The 24,482-nt window shown below is 38.5% G+C and overlaps 1 protein-coding gene across 4 annotated transcripts in view; it reads right to left on the bottom strand.

Moving 5' to 3' along the window:
- Positions 1 to 3,330: 3,330 nt before the first annotated feature.
- Positions 3,331 to 24,482, bottom strand: part of opa1 (OPA1 mitochondrial dynamin like GTPase) — a 33,737-nt gene continuing 12,585 nt past the window's right edge. For all 4 annotated transcript variants that reach the window (XM_056750606.1, XM_056750608.1, XM_056750607.1 and 1 more), the window contains 17 exons: positions 24,361 to 24,460; positions 23,725 to 23,855; positions 23,540 to 23,612; positions 23,393 to 23,465; positions 23,190 to 23,305; positions 21,878 to 21,942; positions 21,652 to 21,728; positions 20,069 to 20,234; positions 19,156 to 19,308; positions 18,944 to 19,052; positions 18,666 to 18,745; positions 18,403 to 18,543; positions 18,195 to 18,311; positions 17,957 to 18,050; positions 17,739 to 17,849; positions 4,957 to 5,025; positions 3,331 to 4,494 (listed from right to left, as the gene is read on the bottom strand). In XM_056750606.1, coding sequence (XP_056606584.1) covers positions 4,961 to 5,025; positions 17,739 to 17,849; positions 17,957 to 18,050; positions 18,195 to 18,311; positions 18,403 to 18,543; positions 18,666 to 18,745; positions 18,944 to 19,052; positions 19,156 to 19,308; positions 20,069 to 20,234; positions 21,652 to 21,728; positions 21,878 to 21,942; positions 23,190 to 23,305; positions 23,393 to 23,465; positions 23,540 to 23,612; positions 23,725 to 23,855; positions 24,361 to 24,460 — 1,671 coding nt within the window. In that variant the 3' untranslated portion in view covers positions 3,331 to 4,494; positions 4,957 to 4,960. The remainder of the gene's footprint in view (positions 4,495 to 4,956; positions 5,026 to 17,738; positions 17,850 to 17,956; positions 18,051 to 18,194; positions 18,312 to 18,402; positions 18,544 to 18,665; positions 18,746 to 18,943; positions 19,053 to 19,155; positions 19,309 to 20,068; positions 20,235 to 21,651; positions 21,729 to 21,877; positions 21,943 to 23,189; positions 23,306 to 23,392; positions 23,466 to 23,539; positions 23,613 to 23,724; positions 23,856 to 24,360; positions 24,461 to 24,482) is intronic.

The raw sequence follows: 24,482 nt of genomic DNA, 5'->3' as shown, positions 1-24,482 counted from the left end.
AATATGGTAAATGGACTATAATACTCTTAAATGTACCTAAAGTTTTGTACCTAAAAGATTGTACTATAAAAGCAAGAAGATTTAAGTGTACTCAACTGTGCTATATTTTGAGACACCATGAACAGAAGTACAAAATATATATTTTTATTTTATTTAGCAAAAAAATGAATGTGTGAAAACAGAGCACTTCAGGTGGAAGTGTACCTAAATAAATTGTACTTATAGTGCACTCTTTATCTGGGGGTCAAAATAGTTTTTAGGGTTTTTATTAATATTTTAAACAGGCGTTTATTTTTAGTTCCATTTTTAGCAATTTTGCCTTAGTTTTATTTTATTATTATAATTTTAGTGTCTCAAAATTATTTCAATTAATTTCTGAAGCATCTGGGGGTGGTCAAAGTAGTTTAAGTTTTTTCTATTAATATTTTAAATTGACTTTTATTTTTTTTGATATTTTTAGTTACATTCTTAGCAATTTCGTTATAAGATTCATTTATTTTTCCTTTAGTTTTATTTAATTATTATAATTTTAGTGTCTTAAACTTATTTCAGTTTATTACTGAAGAAACATTGTACTTTTTTGTTTAGTTTAAGTTCTTTGAAAAAATGTTTAAGCCAATTTTTATTGCATTTCAATAAAAATAAATATTTTCTTAGTTTCAATTATGTTTTAAAGTTTGATTAAAAAAAATAATGAATCATATATATATATATATATATATATATATATATATATATATATGAATAGTGAATCATACTCTAAATATAGGGAGACAGAGAGAGAATTTTAAACGGGTGCTGAATTATATACAGTATGTATTAACACAATATCAATTATAGTTGTTAATAGTACGGTCATTGACAATACTGGTAAATTGTATAATTTAATACAGAACAATACTTTATTACTCAATAATTAATTTAATACTTAATACAGAATACAGTTTCTTAAACGGATTTTTGAGACAACTCAAATGATTTCTAATAAAGCAATAAATAATGAAAAGCAATTAAAGACCCAAAACGTGCATCAGAAGGCACACAGCTTCAGTACGATTGCCTATATCGATCTGGTTAAAAATTAAAACCAAACCCCCGTCTTATAGCCCTTTATCAACTGTGATCTGTATAGGACAGAGACAGCACAAAGCCCAGAGGGGCTGGCCCGCCCCAAAAGACAAGCCTGCGAACAAATGGTTACATGGCCAAAACAGACCAAGAGTTGAACTGCTGAATTTATTTCAAGCTTTATTCACAAAGTGACTCTGTGTGTCCACCCCCCCAAAAAAATAAAACCGGGGGCCTATGACAGAAGGGGCATAGACAGAACAAGTCAGTGTCTTTTGAAGCGAAAAAATAAAGCTTTGTGAGCGTCGACAGTGGTGGCACATTTGACAGGTCTTTACCAGTCTTGAGCTCTTTTGTGTAGCTCACATAATGGAGAAAAACACAAACTGAGCCACTGTGGCGTTGTGGCCCCGGCTATTAGTCAACGTGATGGCCTTTGGAGATGCTAATGGCCATATAGTGTGTCCTCCCCCATCTTCAGAAGCCAGTTATCTGATAGCACAAAGGCATTCTGCGAGAGGTTGACTTCGGCCTTGCCCCTATTGAAACGCTACCGAGTCATTAGGTGAAAGTATTTTTCTTTTTTGCCTCCTTCGACCACACCTTCTCCGTCTCTCCTTTTAAACAAATGGGGAATATAATCATTCTCCGAGACGCAAAAGAGCCCGGTTGACTCGTATGTATGTATGTATGCGGCCCTCAGGTGCTGGAAAAGAAATGGAGCGCTTTCTAAAAAACAGACACCCCGCAATTCCCTCCACGCCCCTCCGGCGAGGTAACGATGCCAGTAACAGTCAGGGCCTTGTGAAATGGGAGAAGATGCCCAGGAGTTAAAGACCTCTTGCCCACTGTGTTATTCATCAGTGCAGGCTGGAGCCCAAAGCTGCAGGGCCCCACGCTTCCACATATAGCCCAGAGGTGCGACCGTGCAACTCTGTACTGATGAGCGCAGGGGCAGCAAAGCCCCTGCTTGAGTAAACCTCAAGAGCCAGAACTATTCACACCGAACACAGATCATCTTCCAGCTTCATTAGTTGTAGGAAATGCACACTGACAAAAAACTCACTTTTATTAAAGATCTAGCGATATCACTTATTAAACAGGGACATTCCTAGTAAATATGAAGTCAATTTAAAATAACATTACCCAGCACTCCCTTAAAGAAATCTTAATGCTACACCGTACATAATATTCTAGAGAAATGTGTGCTTCTAATTTTATAGGAGAATTTTATATTCTAATTAGACTTTGATGGGTACAGTAATTTCGGCCTTTCTACAGTTGTTACAACAAAGAAAGAAATAAAATGTCTGTATTATGGTATTGTATGGTACTGCAGCAGATATACATGTTTATTAGAAAAGGTTGTCCCAATACTTTTATCTGTAATGTAGCTTTCAGCTGTGTTTCTATCACAAACATTTAAAAACAGACCAAATAACATCATAGTGGTTATATAAAGTAGTGCGACTCATGCACTATATTCCAACTCATCCAAATGGTAGGTAACTACCTCCTATGGATACGTTGTAAAAAATCCTTTAAAAAAACGACAGCTTTTTTCCTGTAAAATTACATAATTCCCTGTTTGTCTTGTAAATTTCAGGTCTTTTTCTGTAATTTGATGGTTTTGAACGTATTTCAAAAACAGAATGAAAAAACATCCTAAAAAATAAAGGACTTTTGGCAGACGGGCCACAGAAATATACTATAAAAATATTTTTCACGTAAAATTAAAATGTTCCTGTTTATCTTGCAGTCTTTTCTGTTATTTGATGGTTTTCGCCGTATTACAAAATATGTGAAAATTCTACAGTGTGGAACTCTGAAGATATTATTAAAAGAACGTAAGCATTTGACAGAATTCTCATTTTTTGTGCACACCGTGGCTTTAAAGTGTTTATGGAACGACTAAGAAATTTGGAAAATGTTCTGTTTATCCTTTGTGTCTAAGCACTGAAATGCTGGACAAGAAGAAAGGAGCATTTGAGTCCAGGAAACTCTACATCATTCAATAGCTGTTGTGTTTCCAAACATCAACTGTGACAAATGTTTTCTCTTCTTTCCTGTTTGACAATATAAAAACATTTTCATGTTTAAATGAACTGAAGGCATAAATTGAGAAAACATGCATTGTGATACCTGACAAAATGTTTAACAACAGTTGCTAGCAAAACACAATGTATCCACAGAAGATTGTGAATGTTAAACCAGAACATTATTCACAAACGAAAAAGTTGAATGTTGTCCACCTCTTAAACATACTTTTAAAGTAGCTTTTATTGTTTCTCAGTTAACACCAATTAAATAAATAAGCCACATCTGATGGGGCACATGCAAACATTACAATCTACAACAAAAAGGGGCAAAATGTTCTTAAACAGACATACAGATGTTTTATTACAAGCACCACTCTCATATATTTCCCTGTGGTGACAACAGCTTCTTGATTTTACTTACTGTAGAGATACTTTACAAGTACATGTATACTACCCATTTACATGTATGAGATACTAGAAACCAAAGTTCTATGTCCCTTAAATACAAAATTATGAGAACATTATGAGAACAAGTGGCTTTTACATTTGTTTTAAACCCAAGCGGACCTCAAAAATCCAGGGAGAAAGATATAAAATGTGCAAGCGGTGAATGAAAAGTGTACACTGGCTAAAGTTCGACATGAAATAATATGATGCATTTCAGCGCCCTGTGTGAGGAGGATTAGCAAATGAGTGAGATCGACTAAACAAAGACCTGCATATAATGTAAACTACAAAATAATTACAGATGGATTAACTCTATTTAGGTGTGAAATGATATAATTTTAACCCTGAAATATTGAATGTGTCATAAAGAGGGACGTCATCCAAACGCTGTGAAATCACAAGGCGGCAATAAATGATAAAACGCTGTTTGGGAATTTCGTATTCACAGGCAAATCAATAGCAGATGCAAATTTACCATGCGGTTGCTCTGTAAATAATACAAAATACCCCTGATTAATAAAGAAAGTTGAGAGACATAGAAACCCGGACAATTATTGGGAACGAGGGATGAGCGAAGATGTATGTTCGCGTCTGTTCCCTCCCCGCGCTTGGAGAACATGTCTGGTGAACACATTGAGGGTTTTAAGCAGTGGGGGGAAAAGAATAAAGAATTTGTGTTTGACGGGGACCATTCTATACTTGACTAAGTGCTTTTGCTCCAACAGTGATTAAATGAGCAGCAAACCTACTCCAGCTTCGCTCACTTCACAGAGGCGGCTTTTGAGATTGTGCGCGTGTGTGAAAGTTGAAGCAGGACATGTTAAGACCAGATGAGAGGAGACAGTCATTTTCAAACGACAGAGAGCAAAAATATTATGTTGTCTTTGATCAGTGCATTTTCTTCCAAAGGTGTATGAATGTGGGCAGAAAAAAGAAGATCCTGAAAAAACAAAAAAAGATTAAGATGAAATTCTTGTTATATGATAACATTTAAAATAAATAATTTATTCTTAAATATGAATACTTTTTTAATACAATAAAAACAAATAATAAGTATTAAAATAAATACAAATTATATACGGAGTAAGTATTATGGATATTTATTTTAAATAAATAAAAAGTATCAAAATATATACAAAGTAAATTTAAGCACATTATTTACATTTAATTTCAAATTCTTAATTTTTCTAGTTGTTTGTGATATTTCAATTTAGAGAGATTGAATTCAAGAAAAATATTACAAATTTATTAATTTCCAAAATTTTCCCAGGCTTAGAAACAAATAAATAAAATTCCAGATTTTTTACTAACAGAAAATATAGAATACCACTACAATAACATGAAACATTTCCAATTGTTCGTCCTAAAATTTTTGTTGTACTTAAATTGAAAAAAAACATACTGCTCTATTTCTCCTTGTGAAGGGCTTCAATGAAGGCTTCAAGTTTCTCTTGAATTTCACGTACTTTTTCTGTAAAACAAAAATGCACATGTGAGCAAAACATACAGTTCATTTCATCTCCCCTGCACTGAACTCTGTAGACTCCTCAAGTTTGAGCACGCCTTTTGGAAAAACCCGAACCTGTCCACATCACTGCAGAGGTCGCACCTTCAAGTGGACTCAAATGCATGACAAGATTTCTGCATTTTCTCACGGATAAAGTATCAGTCGTGTCAAGTGCCACCGTGGGCACAATCTCTGTCACCCAAACAGCAGATGGTGGCCACTGACAGTTCAACACTGAAAGGTATGTGTGGTTGAGAAGCAGATGATGAAGAGGTGGTGTTCAATTGCACCTCCTCACCTCTACATGCCGCTTCAAAGCCTGTCCCCTTTAGGGAGTCAAGGAGAAGGTAGAATCATACCCTGGGAAAGTTACAGGAAGGCGTCATTTGAAATGAGACATGATTCTGATTCAGCACTTGAAATTTCTTCGTTCAAAATTTTTCACACAAAGAAATCGGTCAACTTTTTTAGATCATAAGAAAAGTAGTTGAGCACCCCATAAAATTTTGGTTCTACCCTTGTGTATATATAATAAAATATAAGACCTAAAATGTCATTAGGTGTTTAAATATTGGATACTTGACATGCATACACACCATTCCTATGCACTCATGCAAGTCTATTTGTGTCCTAATAGTGTGAGAACCAGCAATTTAAGGCGTCGTGTGACAACAGGTTAACTGGTCTTTTCAAGCGGACACTGCGCAACTAGTTTGCGGCCGTAACTAAATACTGTCAGTTGAGGCTCGTGCAGCCGTTTAGGTGTATTTATGGTGTGGGGATTCCCCATTTAATTTCAGAGATGTGGGATGAAAGACATAAGACAGCCTTTGTGGACATTTGACATCTCTGAGGTCTGAAATACAACACTATGACCCACAAACAGGCGCTCACGTGCTCGCACATAAAAACACACAACCTTTCACAAATATCCCTGAGGCTGGAAACGTGACCCTTCAGCACCCTCAAGCGCACACGCATGCACAAACCCCTGGTCCTATCTTTTTGTGCACGGGGACATAAAAGAAAGTGATGGGGAAGGTAAGTGAATATAACAGGCACTATTAAGTTTGGGAGAGGGTATTCTGACACAGCAGGTGTGGAAATGAAAGTTGGGTTTCTTATGAGGGCTTTTTCGAAGAGTTACAGTATGAAACTTTCAGTGAACTACATTATTTCCAGCCAGAGCTGGGTGATTTATCTGAAAAATCTCAATAGCTTTAAAGAGTACATTACTAGGGAATTTGAAGCTCCTATTTTGGTTTATGGAGTGTCCAACAACAAGTTTACATATAGAAGGTGTGAAAGCACTATTCGTTATAATAGGCAGTTATTGTTACCTTACTTCTTAACTGACTCTCAAATGATTCGTTCCGCGATTCATCCGTCTAATCCCCTCCTTTCCGCTAGCCTAGTCTGCTGTGATTGGTCTACCGCGAATGAGGCTCACGAGCTAAAGTGTTTGAGAAGAGTGAAGTTTTTGCGGTCAGTCCTAGCAAAACGGAGGCGGACTAGGGACGACTCGTTTGCATGATTTAGAGTCGACTCCCTTTTTTCCAAGTCAATAACTTTGTTAGTCATTCACCTTCAGAGTTACAACTTGGCAGACTGCTTACTTTCAAACACGGCAACATTACACACTGCATGAAATGTTATTACATGATCTCATGTTATGTACTCTTTAAGAATTTTGACAAAGGTTTTGGATGTACTGTATGCACAGTGTAAAAAATGTAGATATGTACAAGTATGCGTTTGTGAGTAAGATGAAGTGGTGGTGAGTTTATCTAAGAAAGAAAGATAAGTGATTGGAGCAAGTTCAATGGAAATGTTGGGGAAGGGAACAGAGGTGATGAGGAGGTGATTTGTAGGTATGGCCTAAATTCCTTTTTGGATGAATTATCACTTTAAAGAGAGGAATGTGGAAGGGCAGATTGTTGTTAATTTGCGAAAAGGATGGAAATGGCAGTGGTAAATACATATTTTAAAAAGAAAGAGGAGCATAGGTTGATGTATAAAGGTGAAGAAAGGTGCACACAGGTGGACTATATTCTATGCAGGAGATGTAACCAGAGAGAAACTGTAAGGTCAAGTTGGCAGGGGAAAGTGTAGTTAAACAGCATCAAATGGTAGTCTATAGGATGGCTTTGGAGGTGAAGGGAAATAGGAAAAGAATGAGGACTGAAACAAAAATGAGATGGTGGAAACTGAATGAGGTTGTATGAGATTCAGGGAAGAGGTCAGACATGAGCTAGGTGATGGTAAATAGGAGCTTGATGATTGGGCAACTACTGCAAAAGTGATAAGGAAGACCGCTAGACACTTAGTTTGACATCCAGAAAGAAGAAGGAAGACAAAGAGACATGGTGGTGGAATGAGGAAGCACAGGAAAGCAGAGGGACTAGCTAGGAAGGATGTACTTCAAGTTAGGGCAATAAAGAATGAAGATGGAAATGTGTTGACAAGTGAGGAGAATGTGTTGAAAAGATGGAGTACTTTGAGCAGTTGACAATGAAGGAAATGAGAGAGAGAGAAGGTAGGATGATGTGGAGATGGTGAAGAAGAAAGTGGAGAGGTGAACGTCTGTGAGCAACAGTATGGTTTCATGCCGAACAAGAGCACGACGGATGCAATATTTGCTTTGAGAATGATGGGGAGGTATAAAGAAGGCCAGAAGGAGTTGCATTGTGTGTTTGTGGATCTAGAGAAGGCATATGACAGGGTTCCAAGACAGGAGTTGTGGTATTGTATGAGGAAGTCAGGTGTGGCAGAGACGAGGTGTGCAGGAGGAATGACAGACTGGTTTAAAGTGGAGGTGGGTTTGCATCAAGGATCAGTTCTGAGCCCTTTCTTATTTGCAGTGGTGATGGACAGGAATCTCCATGGACGTTTGTAGATGATATTGTGATTTGTGACAAGAGCAGGTTGAGATGTGGCATGAGAACTGGAGGTTTGCACTGGAGAGAAGGGGAATGAAAGTTAGTAGGAGCAAGACAGAGTATATGTGCGTAAATGAGAGGGAGTGGAGAAGTTGCAAGGACTAGAGGTGGTGAAGGTAGATGAGTTTAAGTACATGGGGTCAACTGTGCAAAGTAACAGAGGGTGAGTTAAAGAAGAAAAAAGTGCAAGCAGGGTGGAATGGGTGGAGAAGAGTGACAGGAGTGATTTGTGATAGAAGGGTATCTGCATGAGTGAAAGTTTATAAAACTGTGGTGAGACCTGCTATGTTGAATGGTTAAGAGACAGTGGCATTAACAAAAAGACAGGAGGCAGAGCTGGAGGTGGCAGAGTTGAAGAGTAACGAGGATGGATAGGATTAGAAATAAATGTATTTGAGTTTATTAATGCACATGTAGGAAGGTTTGGAGACAAGGTGAGATACAACAAGAGAAACTAAAAATAAACAAACTGACACAGTACAAATGAATAAAAGGATGTGGAGGGCAATTGCAAGCCCAGAGAAACCCATTTAACTTAAAATGTTTAAAATAAAATGGATAACTAAGGATGATGTAAATTTGTTTGTTTATTGGCTTATCGTGCCTGCAAAGACTCTGAGAAACAGATATTTAGTACTGTCCGCCATCTGTTTGCTCCACGTGGAGGAATGCAGAATGACGCCTAAGAAAAGGCCAAAACAAGCCTTTCCTTTTCAGCCACGAAAATGTGACATAGGAGTCCGAGAACACGATCCAAACTCCATTTAGAACCCTGTTTACCTAAGAGATGAGCTTTTGGACACATCCATTCATAGGTCTCTTCTCTTTATCTGGTCATGAATATTCCCATAATCCTTTGGCCCCTGTCCCAGCAGCCTCCTTTTTTGGGGGTGCGTGGGGTGGCTTTCTCATTTCGCAGGATTCCTCCTCAATCCCTTCTTTGAAAGGGGCTCTCGCCTGATCTCCACATGAAATGATATCTCTTTCACTCCCGCTCTCGCGGGCCTCTAAGCCTCCTGGGCCGGAGCGGCAGAAGGTTGGAGAAAGCCCTTAATTGACCTGTAATTAGACTGTGAAACAGTGTGGCCGTGGAGAACAGAAAGGAAAATAAGCGAGAGTCAAGGCACGGGATACCGCCAAGGAGACGGAGGCCGAACTGAACTGAAGAGAAACTCAATCCCTTTTCACATAAATGCTCTTCAGTGTTTGCCATCAAGTAGCACAACCGTTAATGGAGAAAAGGACAAAGAATTTAAAATGTGGAAATAGATTTTTCAACAGCTCACGTTTCCCACCAGTTCTTCCCAGAGAGATTGCTGGGGAAGGTCAATGGACAAACGGCATACATTTAGGTGTGAACCTCAGGATGATACGACAGCGGCTTTGAAAACGTTAACATCTGGGATGAATAAGCAGTAAGCAGACAACCAGGGTGGCCCATGAGTGTCCCTGTCCTTCTTTCTTCTGCAGAACACAATAGAAGATATCTTGAAGAATGCTGGTGACAAAACAACACTAGCCACCATGGACTTCCATTGCATGGACACAAAACCACCTACACATTTCTCAAACTATCTTCATTAATGTTCCAAAGAAGAAAGAAGATCATACAGGTTTGAATGACATAAGGTTGAATAAACGATGAAACAACTAACATTTTTGGGTGAACCTTTGGAAATTTCCCTTCTTCCAACTAGCCCCAGGCTCTGTGAGAGACTCCATATAAGGGTAATGCATGCAAACAGGCTCGTGTCAACACAGGTGTACAGTGAACTCCTCACCTTCCCTCCGCATGCTCCCTCCAGCCTGGCCAATAAGCGTTTAATTACAGGGCTTTGCTGAAGGTAAGTCAGGGGCAAGTCAAGACGTGGATCAGCCAGAAAACAGTCAGCCGGACAATAGACGGCTGTCCCTCTGTTCCTGTGCATGGTGATTATCTACGCCTGGAGTGAACGTTCTCATAACTGCGCGTCAGTCAGCGTAAAGATCCAACTTTGACCCTGCACTCTCAAAATTGCGGGAGTTTAGTTCAAGTTTAGTCCTCCGGATTTTTAACAGAAAAGCAAGCTTTGTTGGAGCGATTGGTAGAATGCAGTACGGTGATGCAGGAGCTAAAATTATGGCTTCGGTAAATCCCTTCTCATAACTATGAATTGAACAAAGACATGATGAAGAAGCTGTACTATGTCATCCTGTGTCATCCTGACTGTGCCAGAAGGTGAAGCACTGCAACAAGCGCACTATTTTTACTCTGCGAGGAAGGAAATGTATGGTTTTCCTATTACCTCATAGTAGGCTTTCTGACAGGTAGATGTATAGTGCAGTGTACAGAGGCTTTGGAGAACAGCCTTGCAGGAGACTGACTGACAACAGGATTTGCTCCTGTTCACCCCAAAGGCGGAGAAATGGAAGTGGCACTTTTTATAAATAAGGTACCATGTCCCTTGACGTTTTTGAAGCTGCAATACCATCTCAGCTTAAAACAAAACATTGCATGTTACATCACATATTTAATCAAAACTCATTTTTTTATATTTATCATCACATATGTAAAGCTGCTTTGCAACAAAGAAAATTGTAAAAAGTGCAATATAAATGATTTTATTTAACTGAGCATCTTTTATTCGGATCAAATTTTGGGCTTTCACAAAATCTGATTTTTATTACATGATTATAGTGGCCAAAAGAATTCAGGATAACAATATTATTGCAATATCAAGTGAAATTATTTAAAAAAAATAAATAATGACATCATAAATATAGCTGCAAGCTAATAAAGGGGGTGAAGCCAGAGGTTTTTGAAAAATGGTGGGAAAAGTTTTACGACAGAAAATGACGTCATATGAATCAACATTTTTCTTTCTTTGGCAAATGCCTGTAACATACTGTAAGGAGGCAGAGTGAGAGTTTGAAACCATTGTAGCTGTTAAGGCAAAACCTTGAAATATTGATGTAATATTTACTATATTATAAATATTGTGATTATTGTCGATACTGGTATATTGGTATATACTATTCAACCTCTAGCTGAAGTGATGTTAAAGTGATTTCTGCAAAATCGTACCAGTCAGCTTGCCCTATAGAATATTATTATAAACCTACATTTGCGATTTGTGGTAAGATATAGGAACCATTTTTTAAAATGTACTTGCTTTTGTACTTGCTCAATAACTGATTTTCATTTCTTTTTAACCCTTAAAAAATACGGATTACAGCTTTACAGCAAGAGAGACAACTAATTTGCTTAGATCAAATTAACAAGAAAAGAAATGTAATGCTTTTACTGTGAACTTTATAGTTACATTTATTTTTGAAATCTTATTTTATTTTTCATGAGCAAAATCAGATAATGGTTTTAAAATATTCAGGCACTTAATAGAAAAGCCACCCAGCTAATACAGATTCACACCTCCAGATAACTTCATTTGTATTATGTTTCTGGCCCTATTTTGCACCCTGTCCGTAAAAAGCACCAAACTTAAGACCGCTGGTTCACTTCCCACTCACATGACGTCCGCTTCCACAGAGCAGTAAGGCACAGAGTGAATGTAAAAGAGGGAAAATACTTCCTGAGGACCTTTCCTTCACAGGGACGACCAGTGTTGAAAGATTTATATGTGGAGAGCAGGACCTTTGAGAGCCCTAGGGTGGGGTGACGGAGATGAGTTGATGGAAGTGGGTGGCGGGTTATCGGCCTGAATGGGAAAACTGGGGCTACAGCCAGCTTTTAGGGGGGGAAGGGGGCTTGCTCCAGCTGTTTTAGAGACGGAAACGGTTTTCTCTCGCCTTGAAAGAAAGGCATAATCGTCTTTCTGTCACTGGAGGGGCAGGCCAAAAATATGCTTTTCACATCAGAGCTACGGGGAGCAGAGACTATAGCGGGAGCGTGTGAGAAAGAGGAGGCCAGAGTGTGAAAGGAAAAACACAGAAGCTGGCAACAGATGAAAGGCAAGTTTATAGAGTTCTCTATAAACTATTGTGTGACATCCCAGAGTGTGCCATTCTGTGGGAATTAGAAGTTACTGGTTGAATGGATTTCATAGTAAAATATCTTGATTGAACTTTTGTATTTTAATCAATAAAAAAGCACTTTAAATGTGAAAGTTCTCACTTACATGGACAACACACTCTGGTATTGAATGCTTTTTTAACAGATCGACTGACACCCTGAGGAGATCAGACGGTTTATCCGGAAAGAAAAAAAACGTCTACATCAGAAGGCAAGCTAAAACAAGGTTCATTCATGTCAGACGTTTCTCAAAATACAAAGGGTCATTTCTTAAGTTTAGCTCTTTGATAAAACTCTGCAGTCCAGCTACCAGGACAACATCACGACCAAGCGATAACACAGAATCAATAGTTCACAGCCGTGTTACCCAATGCACCATAACCTTATCATTTTTTCCCCTAGATAAACCAATACAAGCAAAAGAATACAGTAATGACAAACAGCAGCGGCAAAGATTAGATGAAAGACAAAGAGCAAGTCAGAGAGAGAGAGAGAGAGAGAGAGAGAGCGAGTCAGACAGTGTAAGAAGGTTGAGATGTACAGCAGCTTCCATGGTGACCTAACGCCCCATGCAAACACAGTTAAGCCCTATGTATACAGAGTTAGGGGCAGCAACAGTACATCATGAGACAAGGAGGAAATGGAGAAGCACTTTTCATTGAGCACTAAAACTGGTTTCCACGTCATCCTTTCATGAGCCAGACAAGATGATGTAAAGGTGTAAGAGGGGATCGAAGAGGGAGAATTCCTACACACAGAGAGTGAATCACAACAGCTGACAAAAATGTGCTGGAAAATGTATACAAGCGGTATATATGCTGTGCTGATACTTATAAATCATAAAAATGTTTACGCAACCTCACATATTTTATTATTTTCCAAATAAAATATTTGATCTGTTTAAGAGTAAATTTAATTAACATTCGAGTAGCCTTCATTTATGCATTTTGCAGCCACTTTAATCTACAGTGACTAACAGTGCATTTAAAGGAATAGTTTCCCCAAAAATATAAATTCTGTCATGATTTACTCACCCTCAAGTTGTTTCAAGCCTGTATTCATTTTGTAGTAAATTCTGAACACTAAAAACAATGTTTAGAAGGAAGTTTAGGTGCATTATTGACTACCATGGTAGGAACAAATCTACTAGTGGCACGGAACTGTTTAGTTCCCCAGCATTCTTTAAAATATCTTCTTTTGATGATGATGAAGTGATGACAGAATTTAAAGTTATCTTTTACTCGCCAAACAAAGGTGGTACCTATTCACTTCGATTACATGGACACAAAACCAATGCAAGTCTATGGGTACCACTGTTGTTCGGTTACCAACATTTTTCAAAATATCTTCTTTAGTGTTTTGCAGAAGAATGTAAGTCAAACAGGTTTGAAATGACAAGGGTGTGATGACAAAATTTTCCTTTTTGTGTAAACTATCCCTTTAAAACAAGGAAACGACAGACCCAACTCCCCCACCCTAACAATTTCCTGCAACCCTGTAAAAAGTAAGATAAATGCTGGAAATGTGGAAAAAAACACACCTTATACGCGTCTCAAACACTCATTTTCGAGTGCTTGAGGGTCAGTATTGCCTATAAAAACAAACCTTACAAAAAAGCACTTTTCTGCACATCAAACTGAGAGCCAAGTCCTCAACTGTGGTTGACAAGAGAGGGAGCCATGCAGGCCCTGGGTTGTGGTAATTGAATCAAGTCTATTAAGTAAATCAAAGACTCATAAAGCCGTCTCATCACATGCCTGCAGTTGCTTATTAGCGATGTGGGCAGCAGTCCAGATGAGGCACGGTGCCACGCAGCTGCTCTGGCGCTCCGAACGCACGACACGTCACATCACCCCCAGGCAGGGAGCCTGAATGCAGCCATCTCGCACATCTAATCCCACGCATTCTCTCTCGCGCACACACACTTTCACGAGCAGACATACGCGTACACAATCCCCAAGTGTGAAACCGGAGCAGCTCTCTGCCTGCCTGCCTGCAAGTAAGGGCAAATCGCTCTTAACACCAGACTTTGCCCCGGGGGTACATTTTTTCTCTTTGTTAAGGGAAGTACCCCTGTCCTCCCCCAGCTCCTCATCTTCAAACAGGCAGACAGGTGAGGCCCGGGTCAGCGGCTCAGCTCCCCGCACCTGTGGGGAGTAATAGCCCCTCGCGGCCCCCTGTGAGCTGGACTCAACCTCTGGCCCAGCCCCAGGTTCCATGAGCTCGTCAATACATCTCTCTCTTTATGAAGGGGGCTGTCAGTTTTTCCAATCCGTCTAAAATAGGCAAACAGGGAGCGTGTAACAACAGCTCATAGCTGATTTAAAAAGCACCGAGTTTAAAATCCCCCCCTCCCATTCGCTACTGGGTTCTGGAATCCTTTCCTGTTGGGTCTTGTAAGGTGGGCGATGTGAGATAGACGTGCCTCGGAGACAATCTCTTAAAATAAATTGCTCGCTTTCAGTCTTCTAATATAATTATTCAGAACTGAAGCAAACCAAGTGTTCAGTCGGACTTTGGACAGCATAAAACAAATCGAAAGGTCCAATTTGGTGAGATTTCCTTAAAGTGAACTGGAGCACAACGTTCAGAGGGCCGCACTCAGAGTAGTGGGCTTCAGTGATTTTTAAAATGCAATGAAGCTCGCCCAAAGTCAAATGTCTGAGAGGATCTTGTCATAACCGCTGGTTACAAAATGATACTTCAAACTAGTTGAAAGAGCCAACTAAAAAATACGCTTAGGTCTTTAAAGTGAGCTCACACCCAAAAAAATGTTGACCTCATTTACTCACCCAAATGCCATTTCAAACCTCTTTGACTTTCTTTCTTCCACAGAACACAAAATAATTTATTTTGAAGTTGTTAACTGGCCCCCATTCACTTGCATTGGTTTTGAGTCCATACAATAGAAGTGAACGGGGGCCAGTTTAGATCAACTAAACTGAGTTGGGTTGAGCTTGCAAACAACCAAATGCTGTGGTAGTGTCCTTACTATCCTTTAGAAAGAACTTAAGAAGAAAGTAGGTGTGAACAAAACATATTTAACCACTAAGAAAAGAAGCAAAAGCTCAGAGAACCCTTGGAACGTGATGCCATCTCATGTACAACAAGCAGCAAGGCCGGGCAGGCCTAAAATTCCTCTCTGCTATTTGAAGAGAAGTTGCAAGTGGCCAGGATTCTGTCCAGGCTCATGTTCTTTGCCTATTCCTGCAGGATGTGGCAATCCGAGGAAAAGATAAACCATTTAATGGCAAATCTGGTGCGCTTATAAAAACACTACCTTTTGTGCACCCTCGTGTTTATACGCAAAGATCCTCATGCGCTTACGCTACAGACCAATTCATCCGCAAACCTCCAGCCTGTCAAATAAACACTGTTTTGCAGCCATGCAAAGATGCATTTGATTTACCCCATGAAAAGAACATTTCACAGTATACCGTCATAGAAAATGGCAAAACGGGTTATTATATTATACTGCACATGATCAAGCCATTATGATTTCTGTAAACTGATGCCAAAGAGAAAAACCCAAACTCCTTGTTCTTATTCCATTTCCATCTTTACACAATGACAGACAATGATAGCAGGACGAAAACAGATGGGTATGAAATTACTTAATTATTTTTTAATAAGAAGCAGTTTGTGATGAAATGAAAACCATAAATCGAATCGATCACTGCTCTATGGATCTATTCACCAGCATTATTCCATGTATTACCAATGGATAAAAATAATTCATGCTTAATACAGTTTTATGTCATAACTTGTCCAATCTGAACTTTATAATCAATTTTTTGCATTAAATATGTGCATCCAAACATGTTTCATTTATCTCATAAGGAAACATGTTTGCCAGCTCTAATTGTTACTCTACATTGTCTTTCATACCGTGGCAACCATTATTAACAATCCTCTAAAAACACTACACTGTTTCTTTCCTAAAGACTGCCTCTGCACCTTAATTGACTGACCGTGTGTTTTGCGCAGTGGCAACAGCTAAACCGCTGATCCATGCGTGCATGCCCAGACTTGCTTTTATTAGCATAACAGCCACTTCTTGGGAGGTCATGCTTGTGTTTTCCCTAAGTGCTGGTTGTCCACCAGGCAACGTCATGCTTTAAAGCACAAGAATCCACTCTAAGGGTTACCCAATGCCAAGCACCGGGCTTAAAGAGTGGAGGGTCACCAAGAGAAGTGGATATCTTCACAGTGCCAAAAAAAGCCTGACATCCTGTTCTTTATATTTACGCAGAGGTAGGATGGAAAAGACAAAACTGATTAAATTTTGTTAATGGTTAAAATGGTTAGTTTTCCTTTTGTGCAAAACTAAAACACAAATTACAACATTGGTCATAATATGCGTAATATGCAGCCAAACCAAAAACATGAGGAAAAAAAGAAAATGCGTTTTTCAATTTGTAAAAAAAAACACCACTACTGTAAATAGTCCGAGTGTAACAGGGACCGTTTTTTATAAACTGCAAAATAAAGTTTCACGCCCTAAACATTTTCTCAATTCCCCTACCACTGGCAAATGTCACAAATTACTTTGGACCCTTTTTAGTAATTTATTTTAGCACTTTTTCTCATCTATCTAGATCAGGTTTTTATCGCCATAATCTATTCATTTATATAACTTGCCTTTATGCTTATGGGAAACCACTTCAATATCCACTGAAAAAGCACAAGTCAACAAGCTCAAGAGAGACACAGACTTCTGGATAAAACCAACAGTGTCCACTTTCCTCCAAGCATTGAGAGGAGACTTTAACAACAAGGAAATTCTTCATTGAAAAGCCAGAGAGGCTCTTTATGACTCTGACGAAATGGAGACGCTGCATGGGCAGTCTGACCATTGTGTCTCGGCACACACTAACCTGGGCGGCAGGGCCATTACCTCATTCTGTGTTATCAGGGTAATGACAGCTCTGGGATATATACGAGCGTGTGCGCGAGCCGTGCGTCTGTGCCTGGTCAAGTCTGAGCATGTCAGTCGTGCCTCCACAAATTGCCGCTTTAATCAACAGAGTGTTTAACAGTTACCAGGGCTGAAGACATGACAGACAGCAGGCAGTGAGATCTCACACTGTCTCCCGCACTGCGAAGGGCAATTGGAGGCTCAAGCCTCAACAGAGGAAGGAAAAGAAAAAAAGAAGGGAATGAGAATGAGTGTGAGGGAGATGAGAGTGTGTTGAAATGCATAGAGACCCTGGTCAGAACTAATATCTCTTTAATTGAATCAGAAGGTTTTAAAGAAAATGAAATTGGAATGAAATTCTGATAACTTGCATTGACATGGAAAAGACTTTTGACTTTGAAACTATTTCTGTTTTTAATAAAAGAAAAGAAAAAAAAGTTAAATGAACTAACCCGTTGTTCCATTGCATCAAGGGATAAACAACAAGGACTTCTCAGTTATCAGGTTTCCATATATTGGATATGCAATTTAAAAATGATTTTGGAGATAGCATTCAAAGATATATCTAAATCGGCTAAGACTGTGGGAAGCCTAAACAACAAAGTATTCATGGGAAATCAAATGTTGGGGTTTCATATCTTGTTGCATTTGTAAAGATCAAATGTAAAATCTGACAGTGTATAATATTGCTTACCCATCTCAACTGTCATAAAACTGCTCAGACTAGCAAAACAACACTGCCCTCTAGTGGTCAACCTGTTATGGAGATGTTTCGAGAGCTGCAAACAAGTAGAGATCGAGATGGACTTACTGAGGTCTTCTGCCAGCTGAACCCTCCTGCCTGTTATCAGCTGTACTTTCTTCCCCGTATCCTCCCCGAAATCCTCCAACACTTCTTTAACATTCTTCTCCAAGCGGCGAACTGTGAAGCCAACAAAACATATATTTAAGGGGTTTGAAAGTAGATGGTGATGCTGCTGACCGTAACTCTCAAAGATATAAAGACGAGGTGAAAATTCAAAGACGTACCCTCTGTATTGGTGAGTTGCTGTCGAAGGGTGTTGGCTGTGATGGCCAACATCCTCTGGATCCTCCAGAACAGAACTACATCATTGCACTCAAGCTAGCACATAAAAATGAGCATTAGTGTTTCTTTATTACTTATTCGTTTTTTTAATTGGAAAATAATTATTTTATTGAAGCTAATTACTTCGTAGAGAAGAACAACTTTTGGAAATACTAGCAAATAATGTCTGTTTGTCTTTACCTCAGAATCGACAAAGTGCCTTTGATAGTAATAGAAACCTCTCCGGCAGAGGTTACAATGAAGCAATGACTTCTGCAGGAAGTGACGTCGATAAAGTTGGTGCCACGTGTCCTTGATCTACAGAAAGTAAAATTCCCACCAAAAAATTATCATTTCCAATCAAGAACATTCAAACAGCACATTCAAGCAATGTCACAATCTCACTGACCAGAACAGGGTCCACCTCCACTCCTCGGGCTTCCAGGTTTTTGCGAACTGTGGTGACCTCGTCGTTGGCCAGGTAGGCAGTGTGGTCCTCATTCACCTTCAGCAGACGTTCCAACTCGTTTTTGGTTTCGTTACGAATGTGCTGGACCACGAAAAAATTTACAATTGTTGACACAAGCAGTGACACTGAAATAGAGCTGCATATGATAACATAATGAGACAAATCACTGTGTGAGGAATTGATGCCAGTTCCGTGTGTCTAACCTGCTCTGCTGTTCGATTCTGCCATCTCAACCATCTCTGCTTCCAGTCTGGCCCCACCATATCAGCTATTACAGAGTCAGCTGCAATACAGAAAGACATGTCACATTCAATAAACAGAAAGAAAGAAAGAAAGAAAAAAAAAAAAAAAAAGAAAAAAAAAAAAGAAAGAAAAAAAAGAAAGAAAGAAAAAAGAAAGAAAAAATAAAGAAAGACTTTTCTTTCTTTCTTTCTTTTTTCTTACCAGGTAATTTTAGTTTCTATGTAAGTGGGGAACATACTGTCTTTAAGGCGAGACTGTAGCGTTTCCTCCATGAACTGAATAGCGGCGTCCCACTGAGACTTGTCTGTGATGGAGCGATCCTCCAGAGCGTTGTGTTGAATCACTCTCTGAATCACACATACATGAGTCACACTTCCCATCAGCACTCAAGACACTTTGTATGTTTATTATCAAAAAAGCTGTTATTTCAGGGTATCTACAGGATATTACCAAGCTATCCATGGCTCTTTCATTCCACTTGTGTCGTTTGATGCTCTCGTCCTTAACAGCTTCCTTTAGCTTATCAAAGATGTCATCCTGGTCTTTTCCTTTGTATTCTGCAATGAAGCGAGCAAACTCTTCCTGCAAGGTCTCCCAAGCGACCTTAAAAAATGAAGATGCAGTAATGAACTCACAATAGAAAGAAAGACTTCAAGTGGTTTAATAAAAGCAAAAGTATGTTATCTATTAAACTGTAAATAATTTTTAAGGTGGACATGATTCAAATACTTATATTTAATAATTTTGCTACATGGTACATTTTTACTTTTTCACGTTTGAAATTATTGAGTAAATACCAGCCAAACCTATTTAGTTGTCTATCCGGTCAAAAACTTAGAACGTTTGTTTGTTATTATAACATATCAGTCTTGTAACATATGTTATCATTTTACTTTTAATAGTGTGCAATTTGGAAAATTATGTTTTGTTCATTTTAGTTCATTTTCAAACATGCTGTACATAAAAAAATTAAGCTTTACTTTATTTATATTTATTTAAATATTATGATTTAAAGGTCCAGTCAGTGAAATCTAGCGGATTGCTACCAACCGCTCACTCTATCCTCTCCCTTTTGAAACACTACGATGGCTGACAGAACATGGAGAATTATATGCATGATGACCCACGGTGTATGTAGATTGTAAATAGCTCATTCTAAGGTAATAAAAACTTTACTCTTAATTGTGATAGCTCTTTATACACATCAGAAGACATAGTCAGGTACATTATATTGCAATTCTGTCAATAGATCATCCTAAACACACACTGGCCCTTTAAGAACTATTGTTTATTAATTTCTGCTAATGAAAACATTATAAAAAAAATCAAAAATAGCCGTTAACCAATCAGAAGTGTTGATTACCTCTAGAGCTTTATGAGGAAGCTGTTTATCGGTCCATTGCTTGAGTTTGATGTCTACTGTGGTGTTGAAAGTGCCTGAGTTCATGGTCTGTGCAGCGGGCAGGTAGATGTTCTCAATAACGTGCGTTGAGACCCTCTCCCACAGCTTCTTCTGCAAGATAGACTCCCTAAAGAAAAATAAAGGAATTATGCAAATGACAATGTGAACATTATTTAGCAATAATTACTGTAATCTTTTTTTCGGGAACTCAAATAATATTAAAATGTGTTTAATACTTCCAAACCGTGCAGTGGAAAGTACAAGAACTGAGATTATGACAAAGATGGGAAAATTTTGATGGTGAAGCTGAAACTCGTTTATCATTAAAACAACCTCATATTTCACAGCTATCTGTTTGCTTTGTTTTATTGTGGTCGGTCAATATACACACATCTCCAAAAGCAGCAACCAGAGTAGCTCAGAGAAGCCACCCTCCACCTATTCATCATGTCATTGATTTGAGAGGCTGATGGAGCACACTGGGCCTCCTACAAGCATCTGATCTATTTCATTTAGCTTGCTCCTCTGGGTTTTGGGTTCATAACTACACATACAGCTTGCGGCACGGCATTCTGATAGTGGAGTCCGCCCCGAAGCCGTGAGATGGCCAGGCAGATTGTGATTTCTGCTAACCAATAAATTGGAGGAGATGAGGATTGCCATTATTGCCATTATTATTATGATGCATTAAAAAAAAAATTCAGGATTTGTCAAAATGCATAGTATAAAACAGGATTAAACAGAGTCATAAAAAATTTGTATTTTCACTACCGTTCAAAGTTTTGGGATCACTTGCTCATTCTTTATTTATAGTCTTTGACAAATTTTGGAATAATTGCAAGCTCATTAAAACTATGGAAAATTACGAAATTGTGACCCTGGACGACAAAACCAGTCTTATTTTTCGAAAATAAGATTTTTACATCAACTGAAAGCTGAATAAATAAGCTTTCTATTGATATATGGTTTTTGTTAGGATAGGACTGTATCTGGCGGAACAACAACTGTTTACAAAGCTGGAATCTGAAAAAAGCAAAATATTGAGAAAGTGGCCTTTGAAGTTGTTAATGTGAGGCATTGTAGCAGGCCACCCACTCACAAAAAGAAAAATTGTATACATTTACGGTGGGAAAATAATAAAATATCTTCATTGAACATGATCTTTACTTAATATCTTAATGATTTTTGAAAAAAAAATCTGTAATTTTAACCCCAACAATGTATTTTTGGCGATAACTAAAAACGTTCCTGTGAAACTTAAGACTGGTTTTGTTGTACAGGGTCACAATTAAGGAATTCCTGAAATTATGTTGTGATAAAAAAAAATAAACCAACACTAAATTGTATCTTCATCTATTCTGGACTCATTTAGGCTTGTTTTTTGATGAAAAACACTTTTTCAAAAACTGCTTTAAATAAATATGCTTTTAAACATACTAGAAACATGTCGGTCATGTGATCCTAATCTTTTCAAAGGTAGTATATATTTCCTGGGGCAAAAGTCAATAAATTTATTTTGTAGTTAACTGAAAGAAAGGGTTTACCAGTGATTGGGTGTAACCTGACTCAAGCTGATAACCTCATCCAAGATCTCATTTTTGGCCTTCTCAAAGAGCTCATTCTATGGAGAAAGAAAACATTAAAGCATGGTAAGGAAGTTTTCAAACACGGTGAGAGATCATATTTTATTTTTTATTTTGGGGTCTTTTTTAGTTCAATTAAAAGTAAAATTATTGTGAATCAAGATTTTATACAGAAGTTTATTCTTACCCTATCAAGCTCTCGCAAGCGTGGGTAGTTGTTCTTCCATTCAGTCTCCAAATTAAATCGGGATGCTGGTCAGTAAGAGAAATCTTTAAATCAGTTAATTGCCAGAGATTTCCCCAAAAAAACTTCACAGAGTCTTCCAGCAAAACATATTATGTCAATGGTTACCGTGGGATCAACAAATCATGTCATTTGTAGAAATGTTTTTGTTAATATTCTAATTTCATAAAGACATCCACCTGGCCAACCTCTGGTAGCATGTCATACATAAACTCACAATGGTGAGACCAAAGTACTTCTCAAATCCAAGGGTCAACCCAAATTCTAATCACTAGGTGGCCACTAATACTATTAAACAACGTATTCCATGTTAGCTTTGCCGCCCAAAAAAACTTTGAACTTAGCCAACAACTTTTTACAATAACAGCTTTGTTCCTCAAACACCCGCCATCTCCCAAAACCTCTCTCCTCTATAGGGACTCTAGACGGACTGCAACGCCACAGTGATCAATGTTCCCAGAGCCAGTCGTGCACTGTATCACCAACCCCACGTCCCCCGGGGGCCCCGAGTCCCCAGCACACACACGGGCCTGCCGCCTCACTCATACAATGGAGATGACGCTAATTGCTCTGTTTATCGGACTGGCCCCGGTGCAACTGTGGAGATCGATAGCCCACACAAAGGTTTGAGGAGCGTCCCGGGTCGGGCAATAAATCTAAAGACAGAGCGTTTGCAGGGGTGGCCTGTTAATTGGCAGCCTGGTGGTCTGCAGCACGCCCAGTGCGGAACGTTGGAGCTGAGGTGAGGCGTGACGGGAATAGGCACACACAGGGTTGGGAAACAGCCCTGCTGAGGTAGTTTAAGTGCTGTTAGTTTGGTTTCTGTCAAAGTTTATTTACTGGGTCTCTCGAGATCTGATGTGTACACTGGTTTTCAAAATGCCCTTGAAAATGAGCATTTTTTTTAAGGAATTAAAGAACCTTAAAGAGGAAGAAAAAGACCCAAAAGCTGTGTGGAACTGCTTTTATCGCAAAACTTTTAGAAATGTGGTTATTACACAACCTGTGGGAGAGTCTTGTAATGTAATGTAAATGTAAAGCAAAATAACTGGATAATTAGTAAATCCAGTGTGAAATATTCAAAGATTCTATTTTATTATATTATTGTTCTATTTACAAACAATAGTTTGCTGTGTCGCATGTATCTTGAACCTATTATTTACAAGCTTCCTTTCCCTCCACATACATTTAGAGGATGTTTGATAAGTTTAAAGATGAACTATGGCATTAATGTCTGTTAATGTCCCAATCTTACCTTTAAAAGCATCTGCTTGTTGTTCCACGGACTCTCTCACCATCTTCCAGAAGCAGTCTGAAACGGCAAGACTCAGGTTCTTTGTTGTCACCTGGTGAGCTTTCAGCATGCCTTCCCTACAAAAAGGATAGATATTCAGCAATTAAAACATTATATGACCAATAATACAGAAGCTAATGTATAAATCTGCATATGAATCCTACCTCAGCAGTCTAGAGTTCTGGAAGAAGTCCTCTTCATAGTCCTTTATTGAGTCTATGCTCTCATTAACACTGCCTGAAACATCACCAAATTTAAAAAGAATCCGAAAAGTACAAATTGAAATTCTTGACAAAAGTTTCAATGCTTACCTCTGCCGGTTACTACAGCGAAGTAGCCCAAGGCCTTCATTGGGAATAATTTTCCTTCAACTATTTCCTGAATCTACAAGGAGAAAAAAGAATGTGTGTGTGGAGAAACAAAAAACTCCTCTAGAGGCCTCTAGTGGCCAATACAGAGAATAACACATATAATTGAAAAATCTTAAAGGTCTTACTCTGTTTGGACTGGCCATGTTCTTTTCTGCCAGGTCAACCTTGGTGAGAACAAAGATGGTCCTTTTGCCCTGAGGGTCCATTTGACTTACCAGATCTGTGACTATACTACGCTCTGCATCAACTGAGCCATCTGAAAGACAGAAGAGAGAACTATACAATATAATATACAATATTCTCTGTCTTAGTCTTCCTTAAAGGGATAGTTCACCCAAAAATGTAATTTCATTCCTAAATAAATTATTATGTTCTGATGGGAAAGAATGTTAGCAATTTTCAGTTCTGGAACATCATTTCCTACCATAGTAGAAAAAATCTAATAGTAGTCAAAGGTGCTCCAGGACTGTTTGTTTTTCGAAATTCTTCAAAATATCTCATTTTGTTTTCAACATAACCAAAATATACAACTTTTTTTTCTAAAATGGTAGTGGATGATGTCCAGAAATGATTTTTCTTCCAACTAGCTTTCTTTGTGTCAACAGAACAATGAAATGTATACACGTTTGAAACAGCCTGAGGGTGTGTAAATGATGAAAGAATTTTCATTTTTGGATGGACTATCCCTTCAAAAATCAGATTCCAACTTTTAATTACAAATATTTTATAATAAACATTTGAATTGTGGTTAAAACCCTCACCTTGAATGCAGAGAATGATGGCATTTGGATTCTGCATGTAAGCTTTGCTAATGCTAAAAATGGTTTCTTTTGTGTCAGCGGCCATTCCTGTTGTAACGGTCTATACACACATGAAAAGTGAC

Source organism: Triplophysa dalaica, chromosome 6 (genome assembly GCF_015846415.1).
Source record: "Triplophysa dalaica isolate WHDGS20190420 chromosome 6, ASM1584641v1, whole genome shotgun sequence".
Lineage (NCBI taxonomy): Eukaryota > Metazoa > Chordata > Actinopteri > Cypriniformes > Nemacheilidae > Triplophysa > Triplophysa dalaica.
The sequence above is the reverse complement of the archived record's forward strand: the minus strand, read 5'-3'. Positions and strand labels throughout refer to the sequence as shown.